At 38.6% G+C, this 16276-nt stretch overlaps 1 protein-coding gene across 9 annotated transcripts in view; it reads left to right on the forward strand.

Annotated features, from left to right (window-relative positions):
• LOC123520503 (pyridine nucleotide-disulfide oxidoreductase domain-containing protein 1-like) overlaps positions 1 to 16276 on the forward strand; it is a 37684-nt gene that overhangs the window by 8383 nt on the left and 13025 nt on the right. For 7 of the 9 annotated variants that reach the window (XR_006679281.1, XR_006679282.1, XM_045282808.1 and 4 more), the window contains exons 2-7: positions 2898 to 2976; positions 6633 to 6725; positions 7080 to 7280; positions 8300 to 8516; positions 9350 to 9507; positions 11536 to 11716. Coding sequence is in view for 5 of the 9 variants with exons in the window: in XM_045282808.1 (XP_045138743.1) it covers positions 6648 to 6725; positions 7080 to 7280; positions 8300 to 8516; positions 9350 to 9507; positions 11536 to 11716 (835 nt within the window). In the remaining 4 variants the exon portion in view is untranslated. The remainder of the gene's footprint in view (positions 1 to 2897; positions 2977 to 6632; positions 6726 to 7079; positions 7281 to 8299; positions 8517 to 9349; positions 9508 to 11535; positions 11717 to 16276) is intronic. The other 2 variants (XR_006679283.1, XR_006679285.1) reach the window with 1 other exon arrangement.

A 16276-nucleotide genomic window follows, 5' to 3' on the forward strand; every position in this document is an offset into this window, starting at 1 on the left:
ATAATTTTGATTATCATTATAGAAGTTATTAACATAAATAAGTGGCCTACTCTATGCCAAAGTCCTGGGGTGAATGGGGCCACCCTTTGGGGTGAATTGGACCATCCTTTGGGCCTGTAAAGTTTTAATGTTTTTTCAGTATCTTATTATTGTACTTTTCTTTTACTTTTCTCTCTCTCTCTCTCTCTCTCTCTCTCTCTCTCTCTCTCTCTCTCTCTCTCTCTCTCTCTCTCTCTCTCTCTCTCTCTCTCTCTCTCTCTCTCTCTCTCTCTCTCTCTCTCTCTCTCTCTCTCTCTCTCTCTCTCTCTCTGATATGTTTTTAGATCTTTTATAGTTCTTATAGGCCACATCCACACCTCAAATCTGATAAGGTGTTGTGCCCACAAGCTTTATGGGTCCACAAAACACATATTTCACATCAACATAGTCATCAACATCATCCCTTTTCAGCCTGTCATACATGTCGTTTGGTTTTCTTTCCAAAAACTTCATTTTCAAGAAGTCTTTGCCACACATAATCACACGCCCAATATATGCTTTTCCATAATCCACCCCATAGTAGCCATTTTCTTCTATTTCTCTCTTTTTCTGTATTGTAATGTACTTCCAAGCATTAAACATTGCAACACCTTCAATTTCTTCATCTTCGTCCATGTCCTCTATACTGCTGATTGAAGAATGACTGCTGTTCAATAGCTCAGCATCTTCCTCCTCTGCTGAACTGGGCTCCTTTAGTGGAGTGCTGTTGCAGAATCTCTTCCTTGATGTCCTTTCTTCTGGTGCTTTTCTTTTCTACAGTCTCATCTTCAAACTCTTACAGAAAGTCGTCAACATCTTCTTCCCCAGATGAAACTTCTTTCCTTTTTCTTGTGGTTCTGTTTCTTTGTTTTTCTTCTTCTTTTCAAGGATCTTCTTTTCTTTCTCCTCGACTGCTTTTAAGAACTCATCGTGCATTATGACGCGACTATGGACATCTATTTTTCTTCTTGCCATTGTCTGCGTTGTAGCACTAGTGGTTGGGTAGGGCTTTCTGAAAACATCTGCCATTATGTGCTTGAAAGAGGTTGAAGGAGAAATCATCTCTCTGGGAGGATTGACCTTCTTTGGAGTCGCTGGTTTGTGAACTGGCTCTGAAGATGTCTGGACACTTTTGCATAATTTATACAGATCTGGGTTGAATGTTTTCACTGGATAAACACTGCAGTCAGGTGGATACAAACCAGTCTTTTTAAAGGCCATTTTTACATTTGGGAGACTGAAACATTCATCCCAAACCTTGCCCACCAAATCTACGAATTCCCCTGTGGTAATTTTCCGAGCATAGTTTGCTGCTTGCCATTTGGCAATAGTGGCATCCCACCTGGTCTTCAAAGGCTTAAAATAGCAAACATCAAGAGGTTGCAGTACATCAGTGGTGTGAGGAGGAAGTTTAATGATGGTTATAACTTAAAAAAAAAATATTAGGAAGCTTTGATTTAGCAAAAACATAATGAAAGTGCGGTGGCCCGATACACCCCGGTATACGAAATACACTGGGATGAATCGGGCCACTCATTGAAGTGCCTATAGCACTAAAACTAAAAGGAATTTTTTATTTCTGATTAATGCATGCAAAAGAACAAAGAATTATCCATATGACCTGCAATTTTTATAAAAATTCAACAAAATTTGGTGTACTTTCAGGAGAAATTGATTAAACGTTTTCTTTTTTTGGATACAAAAATTTTGCAACTTTGAAAAACACCCTTTTTGGGGGGATGCTCTAGGAACCATAAGTTTTTGGTTAGAACCAAAATCTTTTTTAAGGTTGTGTAGATACTGAAGTGGGCTTTCAAGTTAAGTACAGACAACCCCCGCTTAATGAAGGTTCACACAACGAAATTTCGCTACAACGAAGGTTTCATTTTACTACCATCTGCTCGTTTAACGAACACCAAACTCGCTTTAACGAAGTTTTATCCAGGTAATTTTTTCCAAGTTTGAAAGCCCGCTGTATCACGCAAGCCGACAGGCTTTTGAATACACCAGGAGCTGCCGATACTAAGGCCTGCCTCAGGAGAAATCCTGGAACACCGGTGGAATCAAGATTAAAATCAATATCAAGCCTCTCGTGGACAACACGCGCACCACTCACTCCCCTGTTCAAAACAATAACAGCATCAGCAACAGCTCATCTTCCCTCGCTGAACTTACCACCAAAACACCCTGCAATGTGGCCTAGTGTTCCTAAGTAGACCAGGAAGTCTCTTACTCTCAAAGTGAAGCTGGATATTATTCACAGATACGAGAGGGGCGAGAAAACTATAGCATTGCTCGCCACCATCTTGCCACCATTTACTGTCTCTACTATTTTCAAGTCAGCAGACTCTATTAAGAAGGCTGGTGAGACCGTATCTTCCTTGCAAGCTAAAAGAACCACCTGAACTCATGACTCTATAATGGATAAAATGGAAAGCCTTGTGGAAATCTGGTACATAAGTTTTGTATGTGATACAATGATGCGCCATTTTTTTTTTTTTTTTTTTTTTTTTTTATTTACCCTTTGTTTACATTCCACAGGTTGCCGGTTAGTGTCTTTCCCGTTTCACTCTCCCTCCCTTCATAAATTTAAGATCATCAACATTATAAAGTTACGTACATACATACATTAGTGTACATTATAATAACTTAAATTAAACTGCCTAAATGTTTAACTTCATAATTTTTACTTTCATTAAACCTTTCACTGTACTATGATGCACTCTCGCTTTGTTTACTCTCAATGGAAGTTCAAGTCAGGGGTTAAACTTGTTATAATCGGTTCGCTTAACAAAGTTTCGCTTAACGAAGTGTTTTTTAGAAACGTAACCCCTTCGTTAAGCGGGGGTTGCTTGTACTCACTTTTTTTCAATTTTCAGATTTTTCATAAATTTTTGAGGAGTGGCCCAATTCACCCCAGCTGGCAGAGGGAACCAGTTCACCCTGGTCTATGCTACAGTGAGTTTTTGAGACATTCAATACAATTTTGTTGGTGTGAATCCAGTTTGAAATTTTAACTAGTTCAGTATTAAGAATATTGGTGATGGTGTCAAGATTTTCTCCCTGTATGTATATGGTTGTGTTATCTGCTAAGAGAATGAATTTGTGTTGATCTTAGCTTTATGTTATATCATATACATATAATAGAAAAAGAATGGGCCCTAAGATTGATCCTTATGGCACAGCACAACTGATAGAGGTACAAGAGGATTTGCTGTTATTGTATACTGTATACTTCTTCCTGGATGATAGATAACTTGAATACCATTCATATAATGATCCCTGGATACTATAAATTTTTTATTTTTCTATGAGAATTTTATGGGATATAATATAAAAAGCCTTGGAGAAATCATAAAAAACTGATATTTGATGAGTCTTGTTGTCTATTGCATTATGAATATTGTGACAAAGTTTATGTAGGGCAAATTCAGTGGAGGAATTAGGTCTAAATCTGAACTGAGAATCTGATAAGATAGAGTATTTGTTAATATCAGTGTATTGCATACAATTTTCTCAAAGATTTTACAAAAACTTGGAAGAATTGATATTGGTCTGTAGAGAGAGAGAGAGAGAGAGAGAGAGATATTGTGTGTAATATCACGAGTATTAGGAGTACAGTCAACTCTGAATTAATGTGATTTCAATTTAACTCGACTTGATATTTAAGGAGATACAATTAAATAATGCGATTTACCATATTTCATGGTTCATAAGATGCATTGGGTTCATAGGTCACACCCAGTTTTGGCAGACATTTAAGTGAAAAAATAAATAAATAAATTAGCATTTTTAAGCTCTGAATATGAAGTGAAGGATTATACCTAACATTTGAGGACTCGCACATGCATTTAGATCATTATTAGGTTTCAGTATTTTGTATTTAATAGCTTTAATGTTTTCTAGTAGCCTATGTACCAATTCTATGGTGAGATGTAAACATACACCTGGCATATGGCGTTAGCAGTGACGGAGAAGCTACAGGGTTAATATTTTTTTTTTTTTTATTCATTTATTTTTTGTTTTACATGTATACAAGATAAGAATGTTAAAAGATAGGTGGAATTTTAATTGTATGAAAGTGTGTCTTACCTCAAGGAGTAACAGCATCACACTGTAAAGAGTGCAGTGAAGCTTGTCTGTGTCAAGATCAAGATTACCAATTGACGATCACGTGTCTTGTTTTGGTTTGTGCAATGAATGGTTTATGGTCATTTAGGCTAATTCTTTGTGAACCGCCAGTAATTATGACTTATTATATATTGTTATCTTGAAAGAAAGACTTATTTTGTGGTGTAGTACCAATCATCACTTTGTTTACATGTGCGAAGATATCAGGGGTTTGATTTCAGTTTTTAGTTATGTAAGATAATGATAAACTAAATTGATATCCTTTTTAGATATTTTTTAACGAAATAAAAATCCCTCACTGGGTTGTAAAGAAAAATTCCTTCCTTTGGTCATTAATAAGAAGAGGTCATCCTTTGGTCATCAACATAAAAATTCATCCTATGGTCATACATAAGAGGAGGTCATCCTAATAAGTCATCCTTTGGTCATCAACATAAAAATCCTTCCTTTGGTCAACATAAAAATCTTTCTTTTGATTTTCAACATAGAATTTCTTCCTTTGGTCATCAACATAAAAATCTTCCTTTGGTCATCAACATAAACATTTTCCTTTGGCCATCAACATAAACATCTTCCTTTGGTCATACTTATGAGGAGGTCATCTTGCCACTTCATCTTGGTCATCAACATAAAAATCCTTCCTTTGGTCAACATAAAAATTCTTCCTTTTGGTCATCAACATAAAATTTCTTCCTTTGGTCAAAATAAATGCTTTCCTTTTGTCATACATAAGAGGAGGTCAGTCATCCTAATAATTCATCCTTTGATCATCAACATAAAAATCTTTCCTTTGGTCAACATAAAAATCCTTCCTTTCGACATCAACAAAATTTCTTCCTTTGGGGTCAACATAAAAATCTTTTCCTTCGGTCACACATAAGGGGAGGTCATCCTTTCACACATAAATGGTCATCCTTTGGACATCAACATAAAAATTCTTCCTTTGGTCTTCAACCAAAACGGTCTCTTTGGGTCACATGGTCTATCCCAAGGTCACAAAGTGACCTGAGTCCCTCCTTGGGGTTAAGGAGCGTCCTGTAGGGTTGTAGTCACCCTTGCCTTGCATCTCGCCCACTGGGGGCAGCTAAGCTAAGGGCGCGCTTTCTGTTGCCGGAGGCCACACACACAGTTTCCCGGGGGCCGCCTAGCAATAGGACCGCTTTCCCTCAGCCGCCGCCACGCCGAGTGTCCTTCACGTCCTTCCATGGGGGCAGCCTAGCAGGGGGAGCGCTCCACCCCAACTGGCCGCCTCGCCGGTGTCCTACAACCCTACAGTCACAATCTCCTTACCTCCCTCCCATGCAGGGAGTCCGCACGACTGAGGGACTCTCGCGGCGCTCTAGCCGCCAGTGCACGGTGAGCCCACACTCACTGTTTCCTTCTCCTCGGAAGGAGAAGTCAGACCCACCGTCACCGTTTCTCTCTCCCTGACGGGAGGAGGACAGTCATCCTCAACCTTCCTCCCCTTCGCCAGGGAGGCCTTCCGGGCCACGGCAAACAGCCGGGCCCGGTTCCTGCTCCACCGGGCGTACTCGACCCTGGTGGAGGCCACCGGCTGCTGCCTCTCGCCTCTCGGTCAGCTGCGGGTCGTCGTAATACGAATCGAATTCCAAAGTGATCCACTTTAGATTTCGAAACGATATTATTTTCGATTTCATAGCTTCTGTTGCCATAGATTATCACCAACCGCTGCTTCTATCCTGAACCTTGGCTTCATAGAATGCAGCCTGATTTCCTGGTTTTTTTTTTTTTTTTTTTTTTTTTTTTTTTTTTTTTTTTAAGATGCATCTTATGGACCATCAAATATGGTATTCTATTTAACTCGGCTTAACATCGCTAATTGACATCACGCACATCCATGCTGCACTGCACTGAGACACTCTGGGCTGGGCTCCAAGAAACTTAACGCGAACTAACCAACTTCCGGCCGCAAAATGGATTTCATCAGTGTATAGGGGGGACACCATTGCTGTGGTAACTAGGTTGCTAGCAGGGTGTTGGTAACACCATTTGCCAAGGAAGTGTTACTGTCTAGTATATACATTAAATGGTCACATAACAACAGCTTTTTTACAAGCTTTGCTAACAAGAAAAGATTGTTGTATGAAGCACAAAGTTAAATCTTGCATGGAACACCAAAAACAAAATAGATGAGGAGGAAGCGTCACATTTGTTCGCCACTGATCGGTGTTGGCTGCTGCTTCTTTTAAGCTTGTGTGTTGCTTTCACAGCAATATTTTGTGTTTACGCTCCTCTATTGCGTGGTATAATGGATATTGTATTTTTGTATTCATACATGATCATGCCATGAGGATCACCTCGACTCCATGGCACTGAGTGATGTGAACTACTATTGAAATACCACTTGCCTCAGCATGAACTTTTTTCTTTGCATATATATATATATATATATATATATATATATATATATATATATATATATATATATATATATATATATATAATAGATTGTTTATTTCCAGTGAATTAACACCATCATGGCAGAACCAGTAACTGAGGAGTACACGTACATAGTAGTTGGTGGAGGCATTGCTGGTGTCACCTGTGCTGAACATGTGAGTGATAAGTTGCTCTTTACTGTATGACACAACTACCAAGGCTGAGTTGTCTACACATTTTGTATTATAACTTATGAAAATGCTGTAATTAAACACCATTGAGTAAAAGATTAATAATCTATGGTGATCTTCATTATGGTCATTTAGTTCAGACAGTGTACATGATCTTCATGTGCTGTATGTCATGAAATGATGTATTTTCTTTATTTTATTCATATATTCATCAACAAAAATAATGCTTTTATTCTTCATGAATTTTTGCTTGTTTGAAAATTCATGCATACCTGAAAGTAATATGCTTCTCTTATCATTCATATATATCTTAAATTTATCCATTCTTTTGATTGCCAGCTGTATATTCTGCACCCTGAGGCCCAGACATTGGTTCTTACTGCCTCACCACTCATAAAGGCTGTCACTAATGTGCTACCACTCACCAAAACCCTTGACACCTTTGAGGTGGAAGAGCATGATCCTAATACTCTACAGAGCAAGTGCCCAAGTGTGTCCGTGATACGAGATTTTGTGGCTCATCTAGATGTGGAGAAGCAAGTTAGTACTCACCATGTTTCAGAAACTATAGTGACTATGCACTGCGTATCATTCAAGGCCTTTTACGCTTTGAGTACTCCTTATATAGATAGCCATCACTAAGTATAGATCAATATGAACTGTACTGATATATTTGGCAGACTTGGCTGTCTTTTCAGCACAAATGGAAGGTTGTGTTGTTTATCTTATGATTTGAATCTCTGTCTTGAATTAGTATAGATTATTATTATTTTTTTTTTTTTTTTTTTTTTTTTTTTTTTTTTTAGAGATACTTTTGTATCACTGTATGTAATCTCTAGTATCTTACGAAAGCAGGAATAGATCAATTAGGATTCTTTATGATTTGATAATAAGGCCTACACTTGCGACACTACTATAATGTGAACTGAAGTTTTAGTCTGGAGACTTGCCATGTTATGCAAAAGTTAAAACCTCATAGATATCATAAAATGAAATCATTACATACTAAAGTCAGTACAGTTGAGTGGTATTGCATTGACTGGTATAAAGAAAATCACAGGAAACAAAACTGAAGTAGTACAGGGGTTTCTTAATTTATGTGTGTTTAGAATATGCAATTTTGGAATAACATAAAGTAAAAAAAAATAATTTTTTCATATTACAGATTATTTAGAGTAACATGACGTCAAAAAAGTCATGTTGTCCATCTGGGACACACTCAAACCTTTGTTCTCTTTCCTCTTACAACAAAGCTCCATTATTCAGAAAGTATATTTTGCCTAGATATTGCAATCCCATACCATATACATGATGAATTTTATAAACATATTGTATTCCTTTTAATAAACTTGTTCTTTTTGGACATTGTAATATCTAATTACTAGATATTCTCATTTCAGCATTTTATCAAACAAATTTTAGGGTTTGATATTAACTGACTTTTTTTCCATCTTTTTCTATATTAAAAGCTCAGTTACTATAATTCACATGAAGAGAATTACTCAGATTCTTTTCCTCTTTATACTGTGCAAGATTAAATTCTAAATATTAATTTTCAGCTTGTGCACACCTCCACTGGCAGGTGCTTTTCCTATCAAAAATTATGTGTCTGCACGGGTGCCACTCCCAAACTGTTGGCGGAGAGAGGACCCCATGTTGTCTGGCTGAGAGACACCGAGTCAGCACAGCAATTTCAGGCACAGATTAAAGATGCTAGAAGAATTATGATTGTGGGTAACGGAGGAATTGCAACGGAGATGGTCTATGAGGTTACAGGTAAGCATATTGTCAGAAAAGATAATTGATTGAAATTAATTGTTCTATGTAGGACATATAGGCAATAGACATGCATAGTCTATACATGTAGTACAATGGATGTGTTTATAGAGTTTTAGGCTGAGGTTAAGGATGTGTTTGGGTTTCTATGCACTGTATAATGTGAGTTAATAGGAGGGGACAGCTGCCTCATTGAGTAAGGCTGGGATAAAAATTCACAATCTCCATGTTGTTGTTTGATATTTGTTAATGTTCACATGTATGATATAGGGAAGTTGAACATTGCTATCTAGGGCCTAGTTTGTATGTTATGAATGTGGGTAATGAAAATTTGAACCAGAATTACTAATATTTGCAAATAGTAAAGCACTGAGAAGAGAGATCAATCCAATTGGTAGAATAAATAAAGTAATGAAGCACAAAATGATGATAAATAGGAGGAGGATGAATATAATTTTTTTGTGTTAAGTTAAGTTGACTTGACCATTGCAGTTTATTATTGGTGTATGTTAAACTTGACTATTTACATATCTTATTCAATAAACAACGCTCTTACCTTGAACACTATTCATGGTCTTTCCCTTACCTTACACCTCTCATGTATGATCTAGATATTTTTCCATTCTGTCTGTATAGCAAAACTATTGTGTATAACATTCTCTGCTCTGATTGATTCAACATTTGTCTCCCAACAGTTGATTTAACATCTTTCTTCTAGTAATCAATTATATATTTTATTTATTTATTCTACTTACTTATTTATTCATCTATTTATTTACCAGTGTATATGAATTATGGGCTTAGCACAATCAGAAAGCATTCAATTCTTGCAGGTGTGGAAGTCATTTGGGCCATGAAGGACAAGCACATGACTGCACACTTCATTGATCCAGGAGCAGCAGAGTTCATGCAGCCTGAACTGCTCAAGGAGAAGGATGAGGGACCCACCGTAAGCAAAAGGAGAAAATACACTGTGGAACATTCTTCTCAGGTACAGAAATTTCTCTTCCTTTTCTGATGATGTTTGGTTACCTGCATGCAGTAAGTGGTTTTACTGTAAATCTTAGAAATCAAGAAAACCACACCAGGAGATAATACATTTTTGTGTGTAGATCATCTGCAAAAAGAACAAAATTAAGGATCACTGTAAGGTAACTAATGCTACATCTCATTCAGAGCAGCTTTACAAATGTGAGATTTGTCTGCATGCCTTTTTTACCATATGGGCTTTTTTTTTTTTTTTTTTTTTTTTTTTTTTTACCATATGGGCTTTTCACGGGAATTTATGGGCTAAAGGGGATACTTTTTGGGTACCCCCTATCTCAAAGCCCACCCACTAGGAAACCATTACTCCGAGTGAGAAAGCCCAACCTACACTCGGACCGTGGACAGGATTCGAACCCGTGCGCTTGGAGACCTCTCGGATCCCAAAGCACGCATGGTTCCACTGGAATATGGCACCTGTATAATGCAAAGCATGTCTATGTAGTTAATTATTGTAGTACCATGCCCAGCCAACTTATATTTTTTTCTTTATAATACATAATTGTGAATTGGTCTATCTTACATCCTTCAAATAACAGGAAGTGATACATTGCATACATCGTAAATAGGAATTCTGAATGTTTTATATCTCTAGCAACTTGGTCTTAGAGTAATCTGGAGGAAAGAAAATGACATGAAAATCCTTAAACTTGCTAGGCTACTTTGTTGTCCTGCTGTCTTAGAGAAAATACAACAGTATGGTAACTTAAGGATTATAAGAGAAGCGAGCATGTACAGAACTAAAAGAACATGAGATAAGACATTTTATTGAGATGGTGTGGTATACACCCATTGCTGACAAAAGAGTGAATAATGATGGAGGTCACCTTATAATGACCAGATGCAGTACAGAGAGGGAGAGAGAGAGAGAGACATGGATGAGGGGGTGAAGGTAATACTATGCATATGTAAATATATGTGAAATCATTGCAAGGTATATATATATATATATATATATATATATATATATATATATATATATATATATATATATATATATATATATACATACAGGTTGAACCTCCCAAATTCGGCAACCACCGGACCTTAGACTTGCCGGACCATGGAAAATTCCGAACTATAGGTGGTCCCCAAAACACCCTCTACATTATACTTACCCTGCATTATACAAGTGTACTCGTAGCTGTAACATTGTTTTAATATATGATAGTTGTACATGAAAATATACATGCAGAAGTATATAGAAAAACACGTAAATTAAGTTCAGCAATGAAATTTTTTGCCTCCGCCATTATCATCTCGCCAGACACAGGGACGTTACCAGCGCGCCGAAGCTTAAACCACTGTATGAGAGCACTGTCTAAATCACTGCTTTTACCCTCCTTAAGTGTTCTACGAACCTCCTTGTTCTTCTTGCTCTCACACTCACTGTAAAACTTGAGAAGTTGATTCTTCTGCTTTTTTATATCATAGACGGTTGATGAGCCAATGTTGTACTGTTGGCATAGGGTCTGCACTGAAACACCTTTATCTAGCTTCCTCAATAGGTCCACTTTCTATTGCACTGATATTGTCATATGTTTGCACTTTTTCTTTGGTTCACGCACAACATTATCACTTCCTGGTTGCTTGGAAGCCATGTTTAGGGGCAAATATTACAGAAAAAAATTTTTGCACCGGGGGGGGGGGGATGGTGCTTGCAATGAGCGGCAGCGTGGTACTGATCCAAATTTGACCCAGAATGCCCGGGCTCCAAAACACAGTACAGCGCCGCCGTGTCCTAGCGGTGGTCCAGCAAATTACTCCGGCCAATTAAAAAATTCCGGCAAACAAAAATTTTGCCGGATTACAGGTGTTGCCGGATGAAAGAATACTGGATTAAGGAGGTTCAACCTGTATATATATATATATATATATATATATATATATATATATATATATATATATATATATATATATATATATATATATATATTCATCAACTTGTCAGTTTTTTAACAATGCATATTAATAGCTTTCAGGAACATCTTTAGTTGGAGGATCACTGGGGCCTGACTGGCACTCTGGACTCAAACTGAAAGGAAAAACTGAACGCAAAATCATCATGGAAAAAGAAGTTGAAGTGAAGAGGATCTTTGAACCAATGGAAGTCACACAGTTGCAAGAAATGGTAACTTATTTGAATTCCGAAGAAGGTAATTCCTCCATATATTATTCTCTATACTAAAGGCTCTGCAAAAGTTTTTATAAGTATTAGAGATGGTTTACTCTCATCTAGTCCTAGTTGCCACCGTCCTTTTGGTGGTACAAGCTGATTGCAGTATTTTTACTGTGGCCTGGAGCAATTCTGGATATAATTTTGTAGCAAATATTAACCTCTTCACATTCCATGATGGGATTTATGTTAAAACCAACTTTGCTACAAAAGCACTGGATGCTACTTACATGAGAATGATCATTTAAAAACTATACTGTAGCCTTTTCCTTCTCAGAGCCTTAATGTGATACAGCAAATGTAAACTTTTTTTTTTTTTTTTTTTTTTGCCAAGAGCAATAAAAAAAAAAGTTAAACAAGGTCCACTCAGTCTCCAGTCCCCTTACGGAGCCTAAAAAGTTAGCCAAATGACAGAGATAATGGTCGTGAAACTTCCCTCTTAAATTAAATCAAGTCATAGGAAGTTGGAAATACAGACACAGGCAGGGAGTTATAGAGTTTACCAAAGAAAGGTATGAATGATTGAGAGTACTGGTTAACTCTTGTATTAGAGAGCTGAACAGAATAGAGATGAGAGGAAGAAGGCCTTGTGCAGCGAGGCCACAGGAGGAGAGGCATGCAGTTAGCAAGATCTGAAGATCAGTTAGCATGAAAATAGCAGTAGAAGATAGCAAGAGATGCAACATCTTTTCCGCACTGAAACACAGCTGTCTGAGGCAACTGACAGTAGTCCCTTTTCTGTTCCCTCCTACTTTCTCTATCCTTATTTTTGCTCAAAAGCTGGATGTTGCGTCTGTGTGCACAACGACTCAACTTGCTCTCGCACCCATGCTCCTGAATCTTTCAAGTCTTCCACCATCTGGCTTAGACTCAATAGTCACTCTCTAATAAAATTTGTATGTCCTGTCTATCTCTCCCCTAACTCCTCTATAGTAACTTCTTTGACTATTTAACTTCTAAAGTGGAGCACATTCTGTCCCTCTACCTTTTTGCAGAGATCTCCATCCTTGGAGATTTCAGTGTTCACCACCAGCTTTGGCTTTCCTCTCCCTTCACTGACAATCCTGGTGAACTAGCCTTCAGCTTTGCTATCCTCCATGACCTGGAGCAACTGGTGCAACACCCTACTCGTATTCCTGATTGTCTTGGAGATACACCCAACATTCTTGACCTTTTCCTTTCCTTTAATCCTTCTGCTTATGCTGTTACCCAATCTCCTCCGTTGGGCTCTTCCGATCACAATCTCATTTCTGTCTCTTGTTCTATTTCTTCACTTCCTCCTCAGGATCCCCCAAAAAGGAGGTGCCTCTGGCATTTTGCCTCTGCCAGCTGGGGGGACCTGAGGAGATATTATGCTGATTTTCCCTGGAATGATTACTGTTTCTGAGTCAGAGACCCATCTCTGTGTGCTGAACGCAAAACAGAGGTGATAGTGTCTGGCATGGAGGCATACATTCCTCATTCTTTTTATCAACCTAAACCTTCTAAACCTTGGTTTAACACAGCCTGTTCTCATGCTATACATGATAGAGAGGTTGCCCACAAAAGGTACTTGAGCCTTTCATCTCCTGAATCTCATGCACTTTATATTTCTGCCGGAATCATGCCAAGTCTGTTCTTCAACTTGCCAAACACTCTTTCATAAACAAAAAATGTCAGAAACTTTCAAACTCAAACTCCCCTCATGACTTCTGGCATCTAACCAAAAACATCAACAACCTTACTTCGTCATCTTTCCCTCCTTTATTTCATCCTGATGGCACCACTGCCATCTCATCTGTCTCTAAAACTGAACTCTTCTCTCAAACCTTTGCTAACAACTCCACCTAGGATGCTTCTGGGCTTGTTCCTCCCTCTCCTCCTCCCTTTGACTATTTCGCACCAACGATTAAAGTTCTTCTTTGTAATGATCTTTTCCATGCCCTCGCTAGCCTAAACCCTCGGAAGGCTTATGAACCTGATGGGGTCCCTCCTATTGTTCTCAAAAACTGTGCTTCCGTACTTGTGCCTTGCCTGGCCAAACTCTTTAAACTATGTCTATCGACTTCTACCTTTCCTTCTTGCTGGAAGTTTGCCTATATTCAGCCTGTTCCTAAAAAGCAGGGCCGGCCCTAGGCCGATGCAACCGATGCAGCTGCATTGGGCCCCACGCTCCCAAAGCAGGACTGGTGCGTAAAAAGACGAGTGCTAATTCGATCCCTGTGGTTCATGAGGATTTTTCCACTAATATTAACGAGCAGTTACTGTCTTTCTTGAACAATCAATTGAGCATATCCTTGCAGCAGCCCCAGTATCCTCACTTCAGGGCCACGCAGAGGTCTTGACACGTTTTCTGTGTTATTTTGCTTGAAGTTGGCCTTACTGGCTTATACTGGCCTTATATTAATTGTGAGTGCCAGGCCAGTGCTGTTTTACACTGACATTAGTGTTTAAATTGGTTATTATTGATCATCAGCTTTGAACTTGTCACAATGCCCAGATGGAAGCGGGACATTGGTAGGACCTACTTAAGTGGCAATGAAAAAAGGAAGATCAAAATAGCCAAAGAAAATGAAGCCAAAAATTTATGTGGTGCCATGGAAAAGTTTGTTGTGAAGAAAATGTTGATGTAGGGGAAGCATCAGAAGACTCTGTGGTACCTCTGAGTCAAGAGGATATTCTGGATGATACCGCCCCTGCAGAGCCTGGTCAGCCTACTCCACCATTAGTAGAAATAGAACCAGAGCACCATGTCATTGGATTTATAAGTAATCACAGTGAGCTTGCCACTTGGCCAGAGTTTCTGACAGCAGCCCAACGTGACTATCTAATCACCAAAGGTCCATCGAGGGAACAGTCAGATTTTTAATATCCTAAAGACAACATTGGAAGGAAATTTTCTGTCAAGTACTATTCTCGCAGGTTGTCTAATGGGGAACTGATCAATAGAAAGTGGCTGGTTTTCTCTAAATCCAAACAAAATTTTTTGCTTCTGTTGTAAACTTTTCTCACAACAAACAGTTGCTCTAACTTCAACTGGCTTTGATGACTGGCCAAACACAAGTGTACACTTAACAAAGCATGAGAAGTCCAGGGGCCACCTCCAAGCAACTGTTCAATGTTAGAGGCAGAACAAAGACTTAATAAGGAATGTACCCTTGACCATCTTCAGCAAAGAATCAAGGATGAAAAGACCAGATGGCAAAATGTGTTCCAGCGTCTCTTTGCTGTGGTTCAGTTTCTGGCAGAACACAACTTAGCTTTTTGTGGTTCTGTTGATAGGGTGTTTCAGCCCCATAACAGCAATTTTCATGGCTTGGTGCAACTCATTGCTAAATTTGATCCTGTGATGCAGGAGCATTTGAGACGCATCATGGATGGAGAAATCCATGACCATTATATGGGCCACCATATTCAAAATGAACTTGTCCAGCTGATGGCTGATAATGTGAAGAATATTGTTGACAGAGTCAAGTGTGCCAAATATTATTCAGTCATCCTTGACTGCACTCCTGATTTGAGTCACAAAGAACAAATGTCACTCACCATCCGCTGTGTCTCAGATGGAAGTGGCGGAGTCCCTGTTGGCATTTATGAACACTTTGTTGAATTCCTTGTTGTTGAAGAAAGCACAGGCAAAAACCTCTTGGATGTTTTGCTTGAACAGCTCACAGAGCTTGGACTCAACTTTAATGACATCAGAGGCCAGGGCTATGACAATGGGTCTAACATGAAAGGCTACAAATCAGGTGTGCAAGCTCGTTTGTTGGATATGAATACCAGAGCTATTTTCTCTCTGTGTGCTTGCCACAGTTACAGTTTGTTGCTGGGTGATTTAGCCAAGATCTGAACTGATGCAATGACTTTTTTTGGCATTATTCAAAGAATATATGTCATGTTTTCTGCTTCAACTCAGAGATGGACAATCTTTACCAATCACATCAAGGGCCTCTCATTAAAACCTCTTGAGTGATACAAGATGGGAGTGCCTTGTCAACAGTGTCAAGGCTGTCAGGTATCAATTGCCTGAAATTTATGATGCTTTAGTTAAGGTAGCTGAGACCATCAATGACACAAAAGCTCGCAGTGAGGCTACTTCACTAAGCAATGAACTGAAGGACTTCAAGTTTATTGTGTCCATTGTGTTTTGGTATGCCATTCTTTTCCAAGTGAATCTGGTCAGTAAGCAACTCCAAGGTGAGGCTGTTCACCTGTCTGTAGCTGTCTCAACCATGGAAAGGACCCTGGAATGGCTGCAGAATAACGTAAAGATGGATTTCAAAGTGCCTTGGGAGAGGCCAGGGATTTAGCAGAAGAACTTGAGACTGAGCCAGTTTTCAAACAAGCCAGAATAATAAGAAGAAAACGTCAGTTTGCTTATGAAGGTCGGGATGAACCTGTTGATTCTCCCCAAGCCAACTTTGAAGTTAATTGTTTCAATTTGATCTTGGACAAAGCAGTTTCTTCCATGGAATCCAGATTTGATCAATTAATTAATAACGACTTATTTGGTTTCATATACTCTTTCCAAGACCTCACAAAAGCAGATTTGAAAACACAT

Source organism: Portunus trituberculatus, chromosome 47, assembly GCF_017591435.1.
Source record: "Portunus trituberculatus isolate SZX2019 chromosome 47, ASM1759143v1, whole genome shotgun sequence".
Taxonomy (NCBI): domain Eukaryota; kingdom Metazoa; phylum Arthropoda; class Malacostraca; order Decapoda; family Portunidae; genus Portunus; species Portunus trituberculatus.